This window comes from Phalacrocorax aristotelis, chromosome 4, assembly GCF_949628215.1.
Source record: "Phalacrocorax aristotelis chromosome 4, bGulAri2.1, whole genome shotgun sequence".
NCBI lineage: Eukaryota > Metazoa > Chordata > Aves > Suliformes > Phalacrocoracidae > Phalacrocorax > Phalacrocorax aristotelis.
This window is the reverse complement of record NC_134279.1, coordinates 5663096-5684297: the sequence shown is the minus strand read 5'-3', so window position 1 is coordinate 5684297 and position 21202 is coordinate 5663096. Positions and strand designations below refer to the sequence as shown.

The 21202-nt window shown below is 37.9% G+C and overlaps 1 protein-coding gene across 1 annotated transcript in view; it reads left to right on the top strand.

Annotated features, from left to right (window-relative positions):
- PRSS12 (serine protease 12) overlaps positions 1-21202 on the top strand; it is a 45737-nt gene that overhangs the window by 16068 nt on the left and 8467 nt on the right. Inside the window, exons 5-11 of the mRNA XM_075090144.1 lie at positions 1608-1786; positions 2430-2571; positions 3546-3742; positions 6811-6952; positions 13008-13213; positions 13861-13939; positions 16351-16473. Of these exons, the coding sequence (XP_074946245.1) occupies positions 1608-1786; positions 2430-2571; positions 3546-3742; positions 6811-6952; positions 13008-13213; positions 13861-13939; positions 16351-16473 (1068 nt within the window). The remainder of the gene's footprint in view (positions 1-1607; positions 1787-2429; positions 2572-3545; positions 3743-6810; positions 6953-13007; positions 13214-13860; positions 13940-16350; positions 16474-21202) is intronic.

Below are 21202 nucleotides of genomic sequence, written 5' to 3'. Positions count from 1 at the left end.
AAACAAAATGAAAATGCAAAACACAGATTATTTAATTTACCGTTCTTGCGCGTGCTTTTATTTACTATTACCATCTACAGTGTCCACCATGCATTTCCACATCATTCCTTTTTACAGAACTTTTTCCTGATTGTAATTTAATCTTTATAAGCCTCTTACTGTTGTTATTTTTCCCATACCCCTTTACTGCTTATCAAGAATTTGTATGACAGCTAATTGTAAATTTAGTATTGTTTTCCTTTAAAAAAAAGAAAGAACAGAGATTGTTGCATATTTATACAAAGTACTAGAAATGAAATCCACATCTATCTAAATCTATACATGGATTGATGGGTCAGTGACTTAAAAACATGAACTACAGCAACTTATATTAAAAAAAAAAACACAGCAATGTACTATTCTGGTGCACAGTCGCAAAAGCCAGTTAAGAGTTTGAATTATTACATGCTGTATCAAAATAATCAAGACCTGTCAGGTTTTCAGTATAAACTGAACATACCATTCCTGTCAGGTGTTACATGACAATATATGGCTGGTAGTGGAAAACTCTTTAAAGCAAATTAATAATCAGTATAGAGCCTCACACCCAAAGTGTATGTTAATTAATTTAAACTAATCCTTTAGATAGGCTATATATATGCTGTATTATACATATATATTTTACATTTAGATTATAGTAAAAAATTTCAATAGACATTTCAATCTTACAAGATGAAAAAGAAGAGATATTGAGAAAACTCATAAAAACTAGACTGGATATGTGAACAGAGAAACTATTGATCGGAAAGAAACTAAACCATGAAAAAAACATTTACGTACGAAGGACACGGTAGCTTAAATAGAATTGGAAAAATGATAGATCATCAAGTGTTAAACACTGCATGATTTCTGTAATGCTGAAATAACAGGGCGTTTTCATTTTAGGTAGGTATTTGTGCTCAAAATCCTCTGTGCTGACGTAAATAGTATTACACACACAAGGCTAGTCATTGGTCTGCTTTCTGTTCTTACTTCTACCGCTGATTGATGGCATGACATTGTCAAGTTACTTGAGATCTCTTTGTCGTGGTTTTTACATGACTAAATGGGGAACGCTCACATTTATCTGCCTCATCTGGGTATTTGAGATTTGTTTAATGTGCTTTGAGGATAACAGTTGAAAGTCACCGTATAAATATATATCGGATTATTTCTACTACATATAAACTTTAAATGAAAATTAAAAGTAGAATCCTCATACCCAAGCTGTACATCTATAATCTCTTCTAGGAAAGTTACGCTTAAAAATCAGAAGGGTCAGAAAAGGAAAATCTCATAGATACAAACCAATAGAAATTGATGTTCTAAATATGTTCAAACCGTGGAAGCGTGGAAATGGCATGTTTAAGCAGCTCCATAGCCTCAGCTGAAGTGGAAGTTGACTGTGGAACCACATCGCATGACATGAGATAACGCGGGCTGCGCTGTCAGTTACCAGCACGGCGGCTATTTCGGCAGTTCCATCTGCTATTTGACAAGCTGGATATGCAACATTTTAGCTCTTTCCAGGGAGTCCCAGACTCTTCAGCTTGCTTATTGCTGACTGGGTGTGTGTTATATTTCGACAGGGGTGTTGCCAAGGCATGGAGCCAGGCTTACTTTGGAGAAGGCTCAGGCCCCGTGCTGCTGGATGAAGTGCGGTGCACGGGAAATGAACTATCTATAGAACAGTGTCCAAAAAGCTCCTGGCGAGAACACAACTGCGGCCACAAAGAAGATGCTGGCGTTTCCTGCACACCTCTCGCAGGTACTTCAATTACTGATAATCACGCAGGAAAACAGTGACAAATGCAGAGTCCACAGCTCTGGAAAGAGTTTTTAAAGTTTGCAGATGCACAAAACCCCACAGTAATAAAGTGTTCTGGCAGTACCAAAATGAACCAGCTATGGAAATTTTACAGGTACAGAAAATCTCATTATCCAACACAAAGCCTTGGTCCCTCAGTAACGTGCTAACTGCCACTATGTGGGGCATGCCTTAACTGTGTGTCACGTCTATCAATAGCAGTAAGCATTTCAGCATAAACGCCATGGGAAATAACAGAATACACAAAGAAAAAGATATGGTGCATATACAGTGAAATCACGTAATCAGAACCCACTCCTGCAGACTTGGAGTGTAATAAGGGCTTGGGGGATCGATATCCTGTGCTACTTCTCTTGCACTTAAGCAACTGCATTATGCAATGCTTCACGGCTGACTGGTGCATCATGGCATTTCTTTGATCTTCTCATTAAATGACACCTAGTGGCCAGCACTAGGTTTAGTAGTCTAATATTGTGATGCGATGCAGTAAATGCAATGTTATTAATTTTGCTTTAGAACAATAATTGGGCCTAAGAAAAAACTGATTCTCGTTTTTGTTTTTCCTTACTTGTTAATGACACAGATGGTGCGTTAAGACTAACAAGTGGGAAAGGCAGTCATGAGGGACGCCTGGAGGTCTATTATACCGGGCAGTGGGGCACAATCTGCGATGATGGGTGGACAGAGCTGAATACACAGGTGGTTTGCCGGCAGCTGGGATTTAAGTAAGATTACTTGATATTAGATATCTGACTCTTTGACTTGACAATGATGACAAACATTGATGTGAACCCTACATTATTCTAAGAGTCTGTTTAATATTAGCTGAGTGCTTCACAGAAACTACTGAGTTAAGAGCCGTCAAAGCCTGCTCCCTTCAGTCTCAAAGAGATATTTATGGCCTCAGTTTAGGTAGAAGAAAAAGCTTCAACTGAGGTTGTGATTCAGCAGCCTTTATTTGCAGAGTTCCTTCCCATCAGCTTTTTGGCTAACCAGGATCAATGCATACACTACAGAGAAACAATGATTTGTTTTATTTTATTTTGCATATAGAAGTTTGATACTTCAAAATCTTTGTTTGTCGGAACAGTTGTTAAAAATCACAGACATTTTCAAGGTAAAAGTCCTTCTGGATCTAGCTCAGAAAGACCCACAGTCTGGCCCTGGAACACTGTTAGGTATTAAAAAGCATATTTTAGGAAAAAAAACCCTTCAGAGTTTCATGCATTCACTCTTCACTATTCACTACTTTTCCTGCTGACTGTGGCTACAAAGACACACTCTTACTAGGTGACTGTGGTCTTGCCTTCAGATTATAACAGCTCACATTCAGAAAAGAATTTTGTCTAATATTTCCCCAGACTGTGACATTTAAATGTATATATAATACAAGAACATGCTTTAAGTCTCCAAGTCAGTGAGACAGCCATATGCTTGGTTGAAGGGAGGCCTTACTCAAAGGTATTACATTCTCCAGTTTGTATTAATATAACAGGAATTCCTTAAAAAAACATTACCAAAGGAGCAGCATATGGTGCTCTCACTGAATTTAATGCTAGCTGAACCTGCTCTGTCATGGTTAACAGTGTTCACTGTTACTACCTGAGAAACTTTTATTTCTTCAGAAGTAATTGATTTCCTTTCTAGTGCTTAAGTATACTGAGGACCAAAACGTTATGTATACGTACATGTTACGTAGGTATGGAAGAAGTGCACCTGAGAGCTATTCAGAAGGAAGCTCTGGGCCCATCTGGTTGGATGATGTCAGCTGCTCAGGGAAGGAGACAAGCCTTCTGCAATGCTCAAGGAGAGAGTGGGGAAAGCACGACTGCAACCATCAGGAGGATGTCATGCTCATTTGCCATCCAGACAGCGACAGCCATAAACTCTCACTCGGTAAGGCATCTCTTTGGTAAAGTCGCAGTATGAGTATTGCAGCGGGTGCAGACCCGAGCACGGTATAGCATACTAAAGGATGCTCAAAATCATAATATTTGGCAGACGTGTGCAAAGAAGGAATGGGAAGGGAAAAAAGCTTACTTTTCTCCTGAAGATCATAGGAAGTAATCAAGTCTTGTTTAAAGGAACATAAACAGCCAGAACATTAAAGGTCAACACAAATTTGTACAAAGTCAGATTTCAGGGATCCTGTTCTCTCAGTCTTCACCAGAATTTAGACCTGGTCAGCACTTCCTAGTGGTATACTGCATTTCACTCAGCACTCTCCAAGTTTTAAGTAACTGTCTCATGCCATCAAAAGTTGGAGACGTACCCGAACACTGAGGAACATAAATCAATATTATATCCTCCTATGGCCTTACATTCAGACGATCCAAAAAAAGAGATACAGAGAAAGAGGGAAATTTTGGAGATAGCAACAAGGAAGGGTGAGACACATGAAATCACTTCTGTATTACTAATGCCTGTCATTTATATTGTGCCTGGGTGAATGGGCCCCACTTGCTGACCAGGACAGAATGATACTACAAACACAGATCAAAGAGCCAGTTTCAATGTCAAAAAAGCCTTCAAACTTGTATGAAAGAATAAAAAAAAGATAGATAAGAAAAGCAATGACAGAAAAATACTAATTACACCGTGGCATTTTAGAATAAAATATATACAAATGAATTCCAAATAATCCTAAATCCACATGTAGATAAATAAGCAAGAATTCTGGCTATCAGATATGCACAGTAAAAATTACAGGGGAACAATGGGTTGCTCAGCAGTTCTGAAAAACCATTTCATTGTTAAGATTCGCTACATACAAATTTAGTAGCTTGTCAGTAGGTAGCCTTTTACAAAATTGTTGCCAATATGCTTTAGTTTACCCAAGTATATTTTAGTCAATTTTGGAGTTAGATTCACAGCTTCTGCTGAAATGTAATGGATTTGCATGCCTGGGTGCTTGAAGTTCTCTGGAAATTACAGACTGAAGGTCTATCCTGCAAACTAAGACGTGCATTTACTGCATGACATTGCTACCTGTTTTAACAACAATCAGCACTTCCACATGTACTCTTACAGTCTCTCCCTCTTTATAGTCTTTTTCTTTATAGCCTTTTGACCTCTTACAACCCAATGAATGTTTTATGTTGCAGTACAGCTCCATTATGTGTAGATGATGTCAAATCCTATTTGGCAGAAAGCATTTTCTCAGACCAAAAATAACAAGAATTGAAATCGTGACTGCTGTCCTTACAGATGCAAACCATCTGTGCTACTTTGCTCAAATTCCTATAAAATATAATCTTAGCTGAAGGAGGTCTGGTTCAGTTAAATGCATCCATATGGTAACACTCTCACATCCCCCATTAACAGAAAGTTATATTAATTTTGTGCTCATAAATATATATATATTCTGAAACACAAGAAGATGAGGTAACAATAGAATAGTTATACTGTATCATTAATATCCCATGCCTCTAGCAGGGCAATATAATTGTCACTTAAATCATATTCTTCCAGAATAACACATCATTTCAACAGGAAAATGAAGACAGTGTATGTGACATTTCGTACAAGATTTCTGATTGGAAAGTGGACAAAGACTCTGTCAATACCATTTACTTCCCAGCATTTGAAAAACCCTTTTTTCTCCCTGTAAGGATGAATTCAGTGGAAAAATATGAGAAATTAGTAGATGATATGACTTGAGGAAATACAGACATTAAGGAACACTAAAAACGAGATAGAATACACTACAATAACTACGACGACGTTTGTTTAGTATGTAAGATCATGACAATGTAGCTAAACAGAAAGCTGGTGAAGTTAATTCATGTAACTGTCCAGACAGTAGGAACTCCGGTGTAAACAATATGTTTTAAAAGATATTTGAAGCAAACAGACTTTAATTTTGTTTCCAAATCTTTCCTCTTTTAATTAATGAATTGGGCCAGATTTAACTACCTCTGATTCAGAGTAAGGTTTTGTATACAAAAGTTATTCATACCCTAAAGTAATCCAAATTAAATATCAAACGCAAATGCCTCAAAATACTGCTTTATTAAAGAGTATAATTAAGTAATTTCTCATCCTTACAGATTTAGAAAAGATTACGAACAGGTTAGAAGAATGAGGAACAGTCTTTCCCATTATTCTAAAAAGAAACCCTAATTAGTGTATTAAGGATTATAAAGTATGACATACTAAAAGACTTGGAAGATGATTCTGTCTTAAACATTATGAAGAGGTCTCAGAGGAATTCATAACTCTTTTAAGGCTACTTGCATTGCTAGCATGCTATAAAGCAGTTTTAATGTGAGAATCAAATATGTACTTTGTTTAATGATTCATAAATAACTACAGGCCAAGCACCGGCTGAACCATGATTAATTATGTCTAAGTAAGATTTTCTATTATGAACATATCTGAATAAGCGATCGATTTTAACTTCTAGAATAACTACACATTAGTCTAGAATAACATGCTGTAGAACATTATGCTATCACACAAAATACACTGCAGAACAGCATGCATAACGATAATAACGCACAATGCTGCGCTTTTTTGCTGAGACAGTCGTTAAGAGGAGCGGTAGCAACCAGTTTGAGAGTGGATTAATGAATTGTGATGTAGTTAAATTCACCCATGAAACTTCTGCAACGAAAATGTATCCAGCTTGTATGGGTATCATACCAAAGGTCTCTCGGGCGTTTTCTGCCTTTAAGGGGAGAACTATTCTGTGCTCATTGTGGTCAATTTCTGGGCTATCACGTTTGTATGAAATGAAGGAACCAGATGAACTCTGAAGTTCAAAATACAGTAGTGTTTCATATTTGTCTTGTGATTTGTACAACTGCTTCCTTTCGCCAGCTAGGAAAAAATATGACTAACAGCTGATATTAGGCGTGTTGAAAATAAACATCAGTTGACCCGATATACTGAACATGCTGAAAATGACTTAAGTACTAGTTTTTGCTTCTGTTGTTGAGTTGACAGCAGTGATTTATTCCCAGGTCCTCCCATCAGGCTGATGGATGGTGAGAATAAGAAGGAAGGACGTGTAGAGATTTTTATCAATGGCCAGTGGGGCACAATTTGTGATGACGGATGGTCTGATAAGCATGCAGCTGTAGTCTGCCGACAGCTTGGCTACAAGTAAGAAAACTCATTAAGCTGTTTCTCAAGTTATCTGTTTGCTGTATCTAAAAATGTTAAGTTTCTGCAAAAAACATATGTCTGATAACATAATATATGCCTTTTATTACTTGTCTCTTTGGCACTCTTTTAGAAAAGTGTACTTATACTGTTTGTATAAGAAGTAGTAAGGCTGTGTCTTCAAAAGGAGTATTCATTAACTAGCTTAATAGGGAAACGGAAGTTTAATATGCAAAGGCATATGACAGTCCGACTGGCAACTGAAAGGCAAGTTAATGCTAGTTATTAAATACTTTTTTAGAAGTTAAATATTCCAAATTACTAAACTATTGACTAAATACTGTATTTTATTTGTCACTTATGGTGCTACATGCCTATACGATGTAAACATATTACACCAATTTTTAGGGTTTTTTACGCTTAGTTGCACTAATGTAACTGAGAGGAGAATTTTATTTAGTGTACCTGCTCTGTGCTCTTTGCCACTTGAACTGTTCTTAATTTACTTCTTTTAATTTGTTTTCATATTTCTAAACATTTTTTAAAAGTTAGAGTGAAATTTCTAATGTAGAAAAAAAGGAGGGAAACTAATATTACCATCTAAAATACCACAGATTATTACACAGTCTGTGAACTACGTAGATTCTCTGTTTTGTTTCTGATTTTGCCTGAGCCCTGTGTTTCACCATGCTTAAGTGACAATTTTCATTCCTATAACAATTTTAATATTGAGTCAACTTTAGTCAACACAGGAAAACTTAACCTAAATTCTAGTGCTGTAGTGATTTGATGTAACAGTATACATAGAAAAACCTTGGAGAATTTAAAATGCTTTTTTCATTACATTAGCAAAGAAAATACAAAAACTCAGAACCTAGACTTGGTTTACTGCAGTTTACTGAAATTTTCTGGAATTTGGTTAAAATTTCAGGGGCAATGGTTGTATTGTTTCAAAAAGCCCTTGACCTGTTTTCATTGGAAGGTATAATTTTGCATATTGTTAATATGTATCATTTATGAACCTTAATGATGACTTTGAAATCCTTATAGGTTCTAACATGACTTAAAATTTTCCATGAAATAGAGCAACAGGTCAGTGTCCAGTGTCACAAGGTGTGGATACGACTTCTGCAGATTCAGATGCAGGCACACCAGCTACTGAATTCCTAGTTTCATGGGTTTTTTCTTTCATTTACTGATCTCACTTGACTCGATGTAGCTTGGAGATTTGATAAAACTGTTAAACAAAGGACTATGGCTTTGGCTTGCATGACAGTAATTTGAATAAGCTTCATTTAATGTATGAATAGACCTGGCAGGGACAAACACACCCTCTACTTAAAACCACCGCAATGTATATGTGTCACTTTTGAACTAAGTCACATAATCAGGCTTACATGGCTCATAAGCAATTTCTTTTCTGGATATCTAAGTGCAGTAAAGACAACCACTATAGGGCAGACATAGAAATAGCAGAACTCATATGAGCTGAAAAATATCCAGAACACTAGTGAAATACAACAGAAAACCAGTGAAATGTTTTCTGTGAGTGTATCTGTAAAGAAATCTGAGCTTAAGAAATACAAATCATGTTATCTGTTTGCTGTATCTAACGATGTAAAGTTTGTGCAACCGAATATCATCAAATTACGTCTGAACACAAAATATATGCCTTTTAAAAATTGTCTGGTATTCGTCTGGTAAAAAATATTTGTAAGTAGTAGTAGACTATGGCTTCAAAACTACAAAACTTGACTTGTATTATCTCCCACCGAATCATTCATTTAGTCTGCTTCATCCTCAGCCTCTCTGGCCTGTTCCATGTCTCCCTCAGATGATCAAGCTCAACCACTCATGCCCACCTCCTGTTTTTAAATCTCTGCAAGGACAGACAGTTGGCTGGATGCTCAATTTGTGGCATGTCACAATGGAGGGGTTAAGATTATAGGATACACAGAGCACATGTTTCCTGAAAGACTAGGGATAGACACATTTTAGAGATCTAAAATTAGGTTCCAGAAATTGGGAGAGCTTGTTGGAAATGCTGGATCTTGGTGACCCTACATCTAGACAGTTGCATTCCACAAACCTGACTGTGCCATTACGTGCACTGACGAGCTGGAATTTCTTCTGGGCCTAGGAGTTCATGCACAGAACTTTTTGCTGAAGTTCAAATTATATTCAGTGGTGACTTTACTGTTCCAAAGCACGGCTGGGGCTTCTGGGTTCACACACCTGAGCTTGAGCGTTCATTAATGTTGTTTCTTTAGAAATAAATACATTATGACCTTTTCCTGGGACGAATTGAAAAAGCACGTAATACTGAAGTTGACATCAGTTTTCATTAAGACTGATCACAGAACTGAACAGTATCCTTCAACTCCCTTTACAGTACTATGTTTAATCATCAAGTCTTTCCTACTCGGGAATTCCATTCCTTGGGAAAAAAATTCACACATTTATTATTACTAATGGGAGAAAAGACACCTTAAAAAGGAAGACTTGAGTAAGCAAAGGGTAAACACTGAGAAAATTGACTGAGCTTTTCCTACCTGTATTATTCATATTGTCAATGCTTATCTGTACATTTATTTTATGAAATCCTGCTTTGCATTTACTAGGGTTCATTCTGAGACTGAAATAAGAAAACCCCTGAGTTGGCAAAATCATTATGCTGAAAGCAATACTAGCCTTACAGATGTCTCATTAAGCCAGTTTGTCAAATGCATGATTAATGTTAGAAAAACATAATATAAAGTCCATTATAAGACAGCCCTACTAATTGGCTAAAGGCAGTCATTTTCATGAAAAAGAATTAATAGCACCCTAGTCAAAGTATATTTGTAGCAAGATATACACTAAGAGAACACACACCTTTTCTGAAGTACTATCTACTATGTGACTGGGTTTAACATAAAAAAATATTTTGGTAGAATGAGTGAAGAGGGAAAGATAGTTTTAGAAGATCTTGCATTTTAGTGAACGAAGTGGCCCAGTATAATCGGACCCCTTTCATTTAGGCCACGCTAATAAGAATGCACATGTGCACACACACCCACACAACCCCCACAAATGAACAAATATCCTGCCATTAGTGCTCCAGAAAATACCTACTACAGGAAAAAAAAAATTCTAGGCTAGTTGGCCATCAATACTAATCACATGGATTTCCTGATTAACAGTATTACGAATAATGGTAATACTGCATCTGAAGAGCTCAGCATGTTATTGTGTATGGCCTTGTGCCTGAGAAAAGCTAGGGGATAAGACCTGAAGCTGCCCTTCTCTCTAGCGACAGATCTGAGCAAGCAAAAAGGTTGTTTCTCTGATGGTCATCTGTGCCTAAACAGCTGGCTTGGAAAGCAGCAATTAAAGGACACATACACCTTTATTAAGGGTGGACTAAAACCAGTTGTAGGAGCACATTCCAGCACGTAACAAACACATAAGACTTAACCTTTCTACATTCAGAGATGTCCCAATTATATGAAATAATTTTCTCTATTAAGCTGCACTCCTTGCTCTAGAACATCACAATTTTTACATTTGTTTCCTGGTACATGTTCCATTTGAACAGTGGGGTTTTTTTTTGTTAAGAGTGGGTACGACACACCTTTCATAGCAATTATCAGCAAACTGAGAGACAGATAGAGAGAGAGCTTTCATATAAAGGTATGAAAAGTCTCTGCAGTTCAAGTCCCATGATTCAGTTCACGTCAATGCATGACTGCCATCCATACGCACTAAGTTCCCCCCTCATCTTTGTGTCTCTACATCTCTTTCACCTAAAATATTTACATATGTGACCTCACAGATATCAGAGTACTCTTTGAGATCTATGTGGTAATCCAACGGCGGCAGCGCCCTTATTAAGTAGCCAGTAAGTCTGCAGGGACAATTCTATACTTAACTGCAATAAATACTTCCCTGGGAAAGGCTAAGGATACTGTGGTGATTCACAGCAAAGTTTTTCCTCAATATCCTGAGGAACTTTAGAGCAATGCCCTAAAGCAGAAACTTTGTTGTTTGACATAGAGATACCAAAACCAGGTAAGAATTTGCAATGAGTGCCTGTACTGTCTCGCTCGCTCTTTTGTAACAGCACACGTGGATGCATCAGCTGCCTACAGAGGTTGGGGAGTTGGACCTTTTTTTTGTGATTATCTGTAATCAGAGTACAAAAGAAAAATATTTGGGGCCAGAAAAGACACATTGCTTGTGACTGATAAGTTAAATCATACTAAACTCATTAGGCAAAGATGTCCTATACTGGTTCCAAAGTCAGTTAAGGCTTTGGATTACCTGGTAAATACATGCTAGCCACGGGAATTAAAAATGTGTAATGACAGTTAACCTTGTGGTATCATCTCTGACACGTTTTACATGCTTCTCTTTCCTGGCTTTGTGCAATTCATGCATTCTAACCAACATTCCCTGCTTAGCAAACCTGCCTGCCCACCCTGCAGTACGTAATAACAAAATCCAAACAGGCAAGGCTTTCTGTGTGCAAGTTGAAACAGGAGGAAGCTGGTATGTATTACTTCCATGTTTCAGGTATAAGGATATGGGCAACCGAGGGCTGGATTGTTTGGGTTTGATCCAGCCACACTTCTAGTGTGATGAAGCTTTGAAAATCATATGACAAATCAAAATTCCTCCCCAACAGAGACTCCCTAGCTGATGAAGGGACATAAACTCTTTATGCCATTCTCACCTATCTTCCCCAACACTGCAGGTATTAAAACAGATACAAAAAGAGATGCAAACAGAGATAAATACTTTCTTGCCTAATACTTTTAGTTGTTAACCTCTTTACTCTACTCCAGCATTTCAGTATACATGCAGTTACCCTTTTATATACACACAAAATATACAAGATGCAATTACAACATATCCTTTAAAATGGAAACCTATGACATAGCACATTTTCGTTATCTAGAATTCCGTATATTCTTTTCACAATAAAATATCAGTAAATTGCTCTTAACTGATAAGTAAATTTGTAGTTCAGACACACCTAAAGGCAGCTGTGGCTTCCTGCCCCACTTCTCTGTATAGCTGGTTGGGTGATCTCCCACTCATAATTCTTGCTGACTCTTAAACCATGTACAACAAAACATCTGTTTAGATATTAAGAAGCACTATCCTCAGTAATTAAAAGTAATAATCTATCAAAAAAGTTACCAAATGAGATGCTTACATGCACAATTCATGTTGGTTTTTTATTGTGTTTGTTCATCCACTCCCTCATTTGTGAAAAAAAGTTCATTATTCAAAAGAGGTCATTCACACAACTGACACTGAGGTCATTGCTGAAGCTACATACAAGCTATAAGGATCAAGACTTCAAACCCTAATAAAATGTCCTAAGTCTGACATTTAAATACTTAGGTTTGATACTCACTGTTATACAAGCATAGGATTATCATATTGACCTTCTTTGTAAAGTGCCTTGAGGCCTGTGCACAAAAATGCTACACGAGCACTAAGTACAGGGTTCAGTCTTTCTCCAATTACATTACAGTTTTAGAACTGTGGGGTGCACTTTAAAAATGGCATGATAACGGAATATGTTAATAGCTATTAACAACTAATAGATCTGTAAATCACAGCTCCTACTACACTGCAAGCATACTGTACTTAACTGGCCCATCTTTCTGAGGGAATCAGTCCAGAACAAATTATTTTTAGCATTCACAGATGCTGATTTTATACAAGGATTAAAGAGATTATGAAAAAGCAGCTTTCACATATTTTGCTTTATAGCTATTTGTAATGCCATTACAATGTAAAGTACTTTGCATAGCGCCTTCTAACTAGATCTATAACAGCACTTTTTAAACGTTAATGAACTGTAGCAATTTTGTTACACTTTTTTTTTCTACTTACCAGAGTAACAGAGGCAATGAGAAGAAAAGTTGTCATATTAGTGAATCAGTGACAGGACTTGGAATAAAACCTCAATGTTTTTCACTACGCTGAAATATTTCAGTTGAGTAAAATGCAGAATAATGTCTCAAAGTGTTTAATAAAAAAATATATGCTCTGTTTCCAGGGGTCCAGCTAAAGCAAGGACAATGGCATATTTTGGGGAGGGCAAAGGCCCAATCCACGTGGATAATGTGAAGTGTACAGGAAATGAGAGATCCTTGGCAGACTGCATCAAGCAGGACATAGGGACGCACAACTGCCGTCACAGCGAGGATGCGGGGGTGATCTGTGACCACCTAAGCAAGAAGGCCCCCGGGAACAGCAATAAAGGTGAAGCCCTGTTGTGAGTGGCAGACCAACAGGTTCGGATGGGGAACTGTCACGGTAGGAACAGACGGACATCAACAGTCCCACCTCACAGAAGAAACAGTTATGCCAAAAGAATTATAGAAACAAAAGCGGTGGGAAAACCTCTCTGCTTACACTGTGATCTTATTGCTGTGCCAGCTCTGTAAAGCAATCATACCGACCGTTCAAATGATACAGGGTATTTTTCTCCCATAGTTTACAGCAGCCATGTTTCTTAAGTTGTACAAGGGACATGAAAATGCAAAAAGCTAGACAGCTACTTTCAGCTTTTCGAGGTATAGTTTATGTTCAGCTGAGGACCAAAACCTACGTGGTATGCCACGTACATGAAGTAAGAACCCTATAAAAACGTCTGACGCTTGAGAAGCAGAGCACAAATGTGTAAATTGCTCTGTGATCACAGTCAAAAGGTCTCAGCTAAAAAGAATTTCTTTCTAAGCCTGAAAGAATTAAGTGTATTTTCCCCACTCAAAATTTGGTTGTTAAAAACTACCATGAAACATGGAATAACTTCAGCCTTCGTGGTTTATTTTTAGTTAACTCTCATTGAAGATTGGCTACTTTTCATTTTGAGTTTAATGCGGTCTACATCTCCCTTTCTGGTTTAGATTCTCTTGCTTCTGTTTGTGGATTGAGGTTACTACATCGTCGACAAAAGCGAATAATTGGTGGGAAAAATTCTTTACGGTAAATATTTGGTAAAGACAAGTAATTTTGACTATAAAGCTTCTAAGACATCTATTTGCCATAAGCGGTTTGCCTAACTTATGGTTTTGTTGTAGGCTTGTTGTTTTTCTTTTGGCTTGACATGAGGTAGAAGCTGAAATATACTCAAAGCAAATTTGGTGGGAAATTTAAAAATATTTGTTGATAAATACTTGCAGCACTAGTTAAAAATCTGTAGATGCCTATGAGTTTAGCCCTTGATCAGGTTAGATTTCTTACTTTCAAAGCATCCGTTTTACTTTTTGTCAAAGGATATCTTGATATCAGGATATGAGCTATATGAAGAGAGCTATGACTATAGCACAAGGTTTTAAATGCTGCCTACACTGAAAAAAAGGCCTGGGTGTGATTTGCTGCCCAAGACCTGATTTTCCTTCACAAAATAAGCTTCAGTGATGCCACAGCTATAAACCCAGGCTTTTTATTAACACTTTGTTCTCAGCTTTTGACAAGACGTTTATATTTAGTTAATATAAACAGATTAAGTGAATACTACTACTACTACTACTAAATGCTACGATAGGAAGTATAGGCTTTATTTCCTTAATAATTGTGAGTAACCTCAAAATATATTTATTCACAGAATCTTACAAAAGGGATTGTAAAAAATGCACTTATAGTACCGTTGCATACCATTGTGCGACCTATTTCGAAGTACATGCACAGCATCAATCCATTCCAAAAAAGACACCGCTTAATGCAGTCAGAGCAACACAGAATTACTTCCCATAGTAAAGAGACAAATGAGATTAATAAATATTACATTGCACAGAAAAAGAAGATTGAGAATTATTGTCTCAGAATAAGTGTAAAAAGGGCACTGGATGAAATGAAATGGTGACAAATAATGGGTTGCACAATTAAATCAGAGCAAGAAACTTGATCTCAACACAAACAAGCACAGGCATATTAGGTGAATTAAAAAGGTGAGAGAAATCCGGTAGTGCACTTAGGAATGCTTCAAAGTCAAGAAAAGGAACATATGAACAGTATCAGAAAAGGCCTCACTGTCACAAGAAGTCATTAAGAAAAAGAACTTGACAAAATTCGAAAAGGAACTGGATAGTTACGTACCAGGAAATCCAAAGCTGTCCGAATTACCCCATTTTGGAAAGACACATTAAACCCCATCTTCAAAAACTAAAAATTGTCTGATTTGTTTTATGTTTTATGGGAAGTAAATTCCCAACTCTGAGATAGGATGCTGGACTAGATAATCCTGGGCAGCTCTTGTACTCCAGTGTACCTATTCAGGTTGACAGGAGTCAGAAAGCACCGAAGCCTACCTGCTGCTCACAGGTGCACCCCTCTCCCTCTCCCTTCACTCTGGTTCCATATTTTGCTAATCTATTGAACTGGCAAAAAATAATCCATCCTGTCTTCATAGGCCTGCAAATATGTATCCCAGATCTACTATACAAAACAGATGATCACAAGCTGAAAAAAGCTGCTAATCTATTACTTGTGATTTCTACAGTTGCTTTAGGCCTCTTGGTTTGCCAGCTTCCCTTTTCAAACAGCTCAGAACCAACAAAGACATTAATGCAGACAGGAAAGGATGCTGGGTTAAGCTTTTCAAGAAATTCCCTTCTTTCCACTCTCCAGTTGGCAGGAAATTTCTGGTTTGTTGACTTGAACAGTATTTGGCAAGGAAACCACAGAATGTATTTTTGGCACAATGAGTGCAATCTGAGAAGGGAAAATTAAAATACTTGACAGTGGGAGGAAGTGGTCAGAGTGCTGGATGCCCAAACAATCTGTAAAGCAATCCTGACCATTGTTAAATGGAATTCTGAATGCAGCAGGAATATAAAGGTATTCTCAACTGTTAATAAATAATGTCGTTTGCAAGCTGTCAGTCAAATTATAGAATCACAGAATCATTAAGGTTGGAAAAGACCACTAGGATCAAGTCCAAACCCCAACCCAATGCCCCCATGGCCTCCTCAGCCATGTCCCCAAGTGCCACGTCTACACATTTTTAGAACACCCCCAGGGAGAGTGACTCCCCCACCTCTCTGGGCAGCCTGTGCCAATGCCTGGCCACTCTTTCAGTGAAGAAATGTTTCCTAATATCCAATCTAAACCTCCCCTGACACAGCTTGAGTCCATTTCCTCTTGTCCTCTCACTAGTGACTTGGGAGAAGAGACTAACGCCCCCTCACTACAGCCTCCTTTCGGGTAGTTGTAGAGAGCGATACAGTCTCCCCTCAGCCTTTTCTCCGTGCTAAACAACCCCAGTTCCCTGAGCCGCTTCTCATAAGAGTTGTTCTCCAAAGAAACTAAATAGGATATACATTCAAGGTTGCTGACAAGCTTCCGTACTTTTCCATTGTTGTACCCTGAAACACAATGTCTTATGTCCTCTGCAGGGGAGGCTGGCCATGGCAGGTTGCACTCCGACTGAAATCTTCTCATGGTGATGGAAGACTCTTGTGTGGTGCTACTCTCATCAGCAGCTGCTGGGTCCTCACTGCAGCACACTGCTTTAAAAGGTAGGGCTCTCTTCAATAGTGAAGGGTATTTTCAAACTATTTTGTTGCTCAGGGTATAGGCAAAAACATTCCAGTTCAAGCCCACCGAAAACTGTACCAAAGAGCTGGCCTTTGGTTTAAAAAAACCCTATCAACCAACCTCCTTTCCCTGCAAACAAAACCAAACAAAAAACCTTAATACATGGAAATTATTCTGGGTGTCATCATTCATGAGATTTATATTCACAACTTCAGCGTTTCCATGAAAAAATATAGACAATACTTCTGACATTTTAACACAGCTTTCTATTCCAACAAAACTGCAGCTTATGGCTTTCAGGTTATAGTGAAGCCAACAGAGCAAACATCAAACACAGGGACTGCAATATCTTGGATTATTTTTGGTAATGATAGTTATTGGCAGTGATAAGACACTTTCACTGTAACACTGCAGTGACTAGATGAACTAGTGCCCCCAAACCCATTTTAGGGTAAAGCATTCTTATGTATTTTGCTGAGTCTAACAGGAAAGTAAATCTGTTCACTGGATGCTAGCGAGACCAAGCTGTTCTGCTTATTCTTCACAAATAGGCTGGAGCAACTGCCTCACTCTGTTACGTCACGCTACATGAAGAATTGTCTTTTGCAGCCATCGAGGCAAAGGTCCCATCCCATTTAACAAAGAAATAACTGTCTAAGCGGTTATACTGGTATAATTCTCTGACACTGGCATCTAATAAAACTATGCCAAATTCAGCTCCTTTCCATATGTTTAGCAACTGGTTTGCAACTTACACTCCCTTGTAAATCACATTTGATCTACCTAATCTAACTTCTGCAGTTCTCAGTATTAAGCTGTTATATAGCTTTTAAAAATGTCTTTTCCCAGTTTTGCAGAAACAGATATTCTGTTACTGGTAATTCTGCTGTCAGTTTTTATGAACAGTAATTTTGACTTCAGGAATTCACTGCTGATGAAGTTACTGTAGTATAAAAGCATCAGCTTGCACAGTAAGGAAGCGGGTGTAGTGTTCTAAGCTTTCAACAGCAATTATTTCACTGGAATCCTTACAAAAGCTTGCGGTATGGCCTGGAATAAAAGCATAAAAGAACAGCATTGCAGTTTTGAGGATATTTGCTAGAATTTGCTCAAGTGGGCTGCAAAGGTTTAAACTTTGGACTTTCAGCCTTTCCTTTTGCACACTAATAACTAAAAAGAAGAGTCAGATATACTTTTACTCAAATGGATAGTGTTACCTTTGCTTAGCGCCAGATGCACATCTTTTCGTTTTCATGTTTCATGAAAATCACGAGGGACTTTTCTTGCTAATATTTCAAGCTGAAAGGGTCAAACTCAATGACATTTCTGCCTTCTTCAACTGATGTCCCAGATCTTTTTGTGGAACTATGAAAGCAACTTCAGCTGCTATCATCTATAGACAATGGCTTCCTATTCCATTGTTCATCATCTCTATAGTGATTAGTAAGGATGCAACTTAAGCTCTTGAGAAAGCCTTTGATTAAAGGCTTGAAAAAAAGACGGTCCTTTCTGTTATTTTACCTCAAAGATCCTCTTCAAGGAAAGGAAAAGGGAGGTCAAAGGAAGACAGTTATGTTTTCTGAGTTCAAATCAAGATCTTAGTTACCCAACGCTTCACCTTATTAGAGCGCTTTCACAAAGTTTGGTGAAGCAAGTTAGTATTTGCTGCGCTGCTGCAGATGCAGTGCGTTCTTCTAGTAAGCACTCCCCACAGGGTACGTTCCCTGTTCTTCCCAATGGCTGGCTTACGTAGCTGGGACTCTGCATCATTACTGAATGCGCTGCCAAAGCATGCCCGATTTGGGTGCTTTGCTGAACACCCACGTGATGGGCAGCAGCATGGCTGGAGCAATGTACACTGCAATACTTCCAGATCAGTGCAGCCACTCGAAGGCCTGTTACACACTATCCTAAAACGGTTACATGTGGTCTCAGGGACCAAAGTATTGTTTTGCCCCAGATGTTGCATTTAAAACTGCAACCTAGATCTAAGGATGCAACCCCACCAGCCTGTGGAGGCACTACTGTTTCCTGTAAAAGAGAGAAGGCATATTTAGCTCTAAGCTGACATTGAACAGACTGGGCTGAACTTCCTAATGATCTCAGAGTGATTTTAAGGGGCTAGGTTTCCAAAAGCTATCTATAGATCAAGCGCCTTCTTCACATATTTTCCACAGACAGACAAGAGAAAGGCCCGTATACCATTTCTCACATCCTGGAAATTGGAACACTGCTTAAGTAACAAAAGTGGGCTCACCTGTACTATGGATAAAAATTACATACGATTTTATGCATGAGGATTAGAATTGTTTGCCAGTAGTATAGCAGCATTACTGGTTTCTGTAATTTCAAAGACGCATCATTTAAGATCAAAAATTGTTTGAATCTATTCTTCCTTTTATAACCTCCCCATCTTATTAGCAAGTTTTGTCCTGAGTGGTTCTGACAGCTACAGGGAACTCGCAGGTCTATACATAAAAAAATACTGAGTTTGGATAATTAGAAATATGAGGCATAGAAAAAAAGGAAATTATAATGACCATGATGTTATTTTAGGAAATACCATGTTACTTGAACTAGAACACTGTTCTAATAATATAACCCTTATTTAAGTGCTTCTTTAGGCATTCCTGAATGCCCACGTATACTTCAACATAGCCCTGGTAATTTTGAGAACCAGGGACCCTGAGGCACAGTGGAACCAAATACCTAGTAAGATACCAGAATTAAAATTCAGTTGTCTCAAATTTAGCATGAACGGTGAGACGAATTCAGGTGTGCCTTCAGTGTCAGTACCTTACTTGACTGGCAGCAGGATGATATTGGCATGGTGGCCGATTACTAATCCATCCTCCACTTGGCTGGGAAATAAACCTTCTAGGAGGTGCTAAGGTCAACACTGCCAGGCTGCACTAGAGCGTAAAGGCACGCCCAGCCCAGCCATCCAACAGAGGGGTAACACCCTGAAAGGAACATTATTTTCCAACCATGAAGCACTCCCAGACTCCTCCTCTGCCTCCACTCTTCAAACATGATGTGTATGTGGCGGTTCTGTGCCGTTTCATAGGTGACTTTTAGGTGAGGAAGACAGGACACCCCTGTGCTAGACTGCTTTGCCTTTTTTATGTACTGAAGTGCTATTACAGTATTTCCTCATTTGGCAAATACTAACTACTATAGGGGAAGAAATATAATTGTCTGCAGATGAAAAAATCAGTTTAAGAAGCCTTATGTGTGTGAGTGTGCACAGAAATATGGTAAATCTGTGCAAGGCCTGCTCACTAAGCTTCTCACTGGAAGCCTTGTAGCTATTAAAGTTTCAAACATTTACATGAGAAGCAGCATTTCTCATTCTGTTAAATGTTTTAAATCAGTACTTTTAATTAAGATCAGCTTTCCTAGATCTCCTTTCTTTATTATTCTGCTATAAGTGACCATCACCCATAACACAGAAAAACAGCAGGAACCTATTAAAGGGAACATTGTTCCTTTTGTCAGAAACAAGGATGTAACATTAAATAGAAGCAGCAAGTTTTCTCCTAGACTATCTGATATATGGCTGACAGGAGAGCACTCGTTATCACTAGTCATAAACAACTTTCCTTCATGCTTAGGCTTACAAATCAAAATAAACTATTAAAAATCAAGTTCCTTTGATTATTAAATCAGTTGAGGAAGGAAGTGTGTTCATTTCTCATCTAAATTACAAATACCTAGTGCATCTGTGACTCTGTAGTAGTCTGACTTCCATGAGGTTTAAAAAAACAGAAAAAAAACCCACACAACCCCTTTCCCCCTTCAAACTGCATTAAAGATAATGGATAGAGTGTATAATAAATCCTGTAATTCATGTTGTGAATAAGGCCTATAAACTAAAATACAGAGGCACCCATTACATTAAAAAAAATAAAGAAGAAAGGTTTATACCATGTAAAATTACCTTCCTCTACTTGAGAGACAGATTTCCATTGCACCGATAACACATCGGCAAAGTACTGTGATTGTGTTTGTCTATATATACAAAACCTACCTGTCAATGTACACAATGGTTAATTTAGCTGGGCAAATATTTATTGGAGGTAAAAATGCTTTCATAATGCAGAAACTATCAGCACAGCTCTAATAGGTGATTTGCTGCACAGAGCCAAAAACCGTAAATTATGAGTGAGTGTTTTCAGTGACCTTTTGGAAACGTCAGATTATGTCAGGCAAATATATATTTAATGCTAATGATCTTGTACATTTGTATTCCAATATGACACTCGGATGTATACCAAAAATTGTATCTAGGAAAGCATTCTGGGGTACAGAATCCTATTTATAATAGCCTTTAAAGGCAATAAGATCAACAGTTATAAACAATCTCTGTAGCAAAAAGTATTAAACTATTTAATATTGCTTAACTGGCAAAGGAAACAGGATAATTTTACTTAACTCACTGGGCTCAGCTGCTGTATCATTTAGATTCTTAAGTGAAATGTCATCATGCAGTTATGAAATTTGAGCAGAAAAATACATCTGAGATGTCAGTCTTCCATTTACTTTAGTGGGGGTTTTGCATGTAAGTTAGAGTAATTCAAACGGAAATAATAAAGCCATTTTACTGCAATAGTAACTAAGTACTTTCTGTATCTGCTTCCTTTTCTAATTCACTCTGAGGAAAATAGATCCTACAAAGTTGGCTGATGCATCAGCCAAGATTGCTTGTAA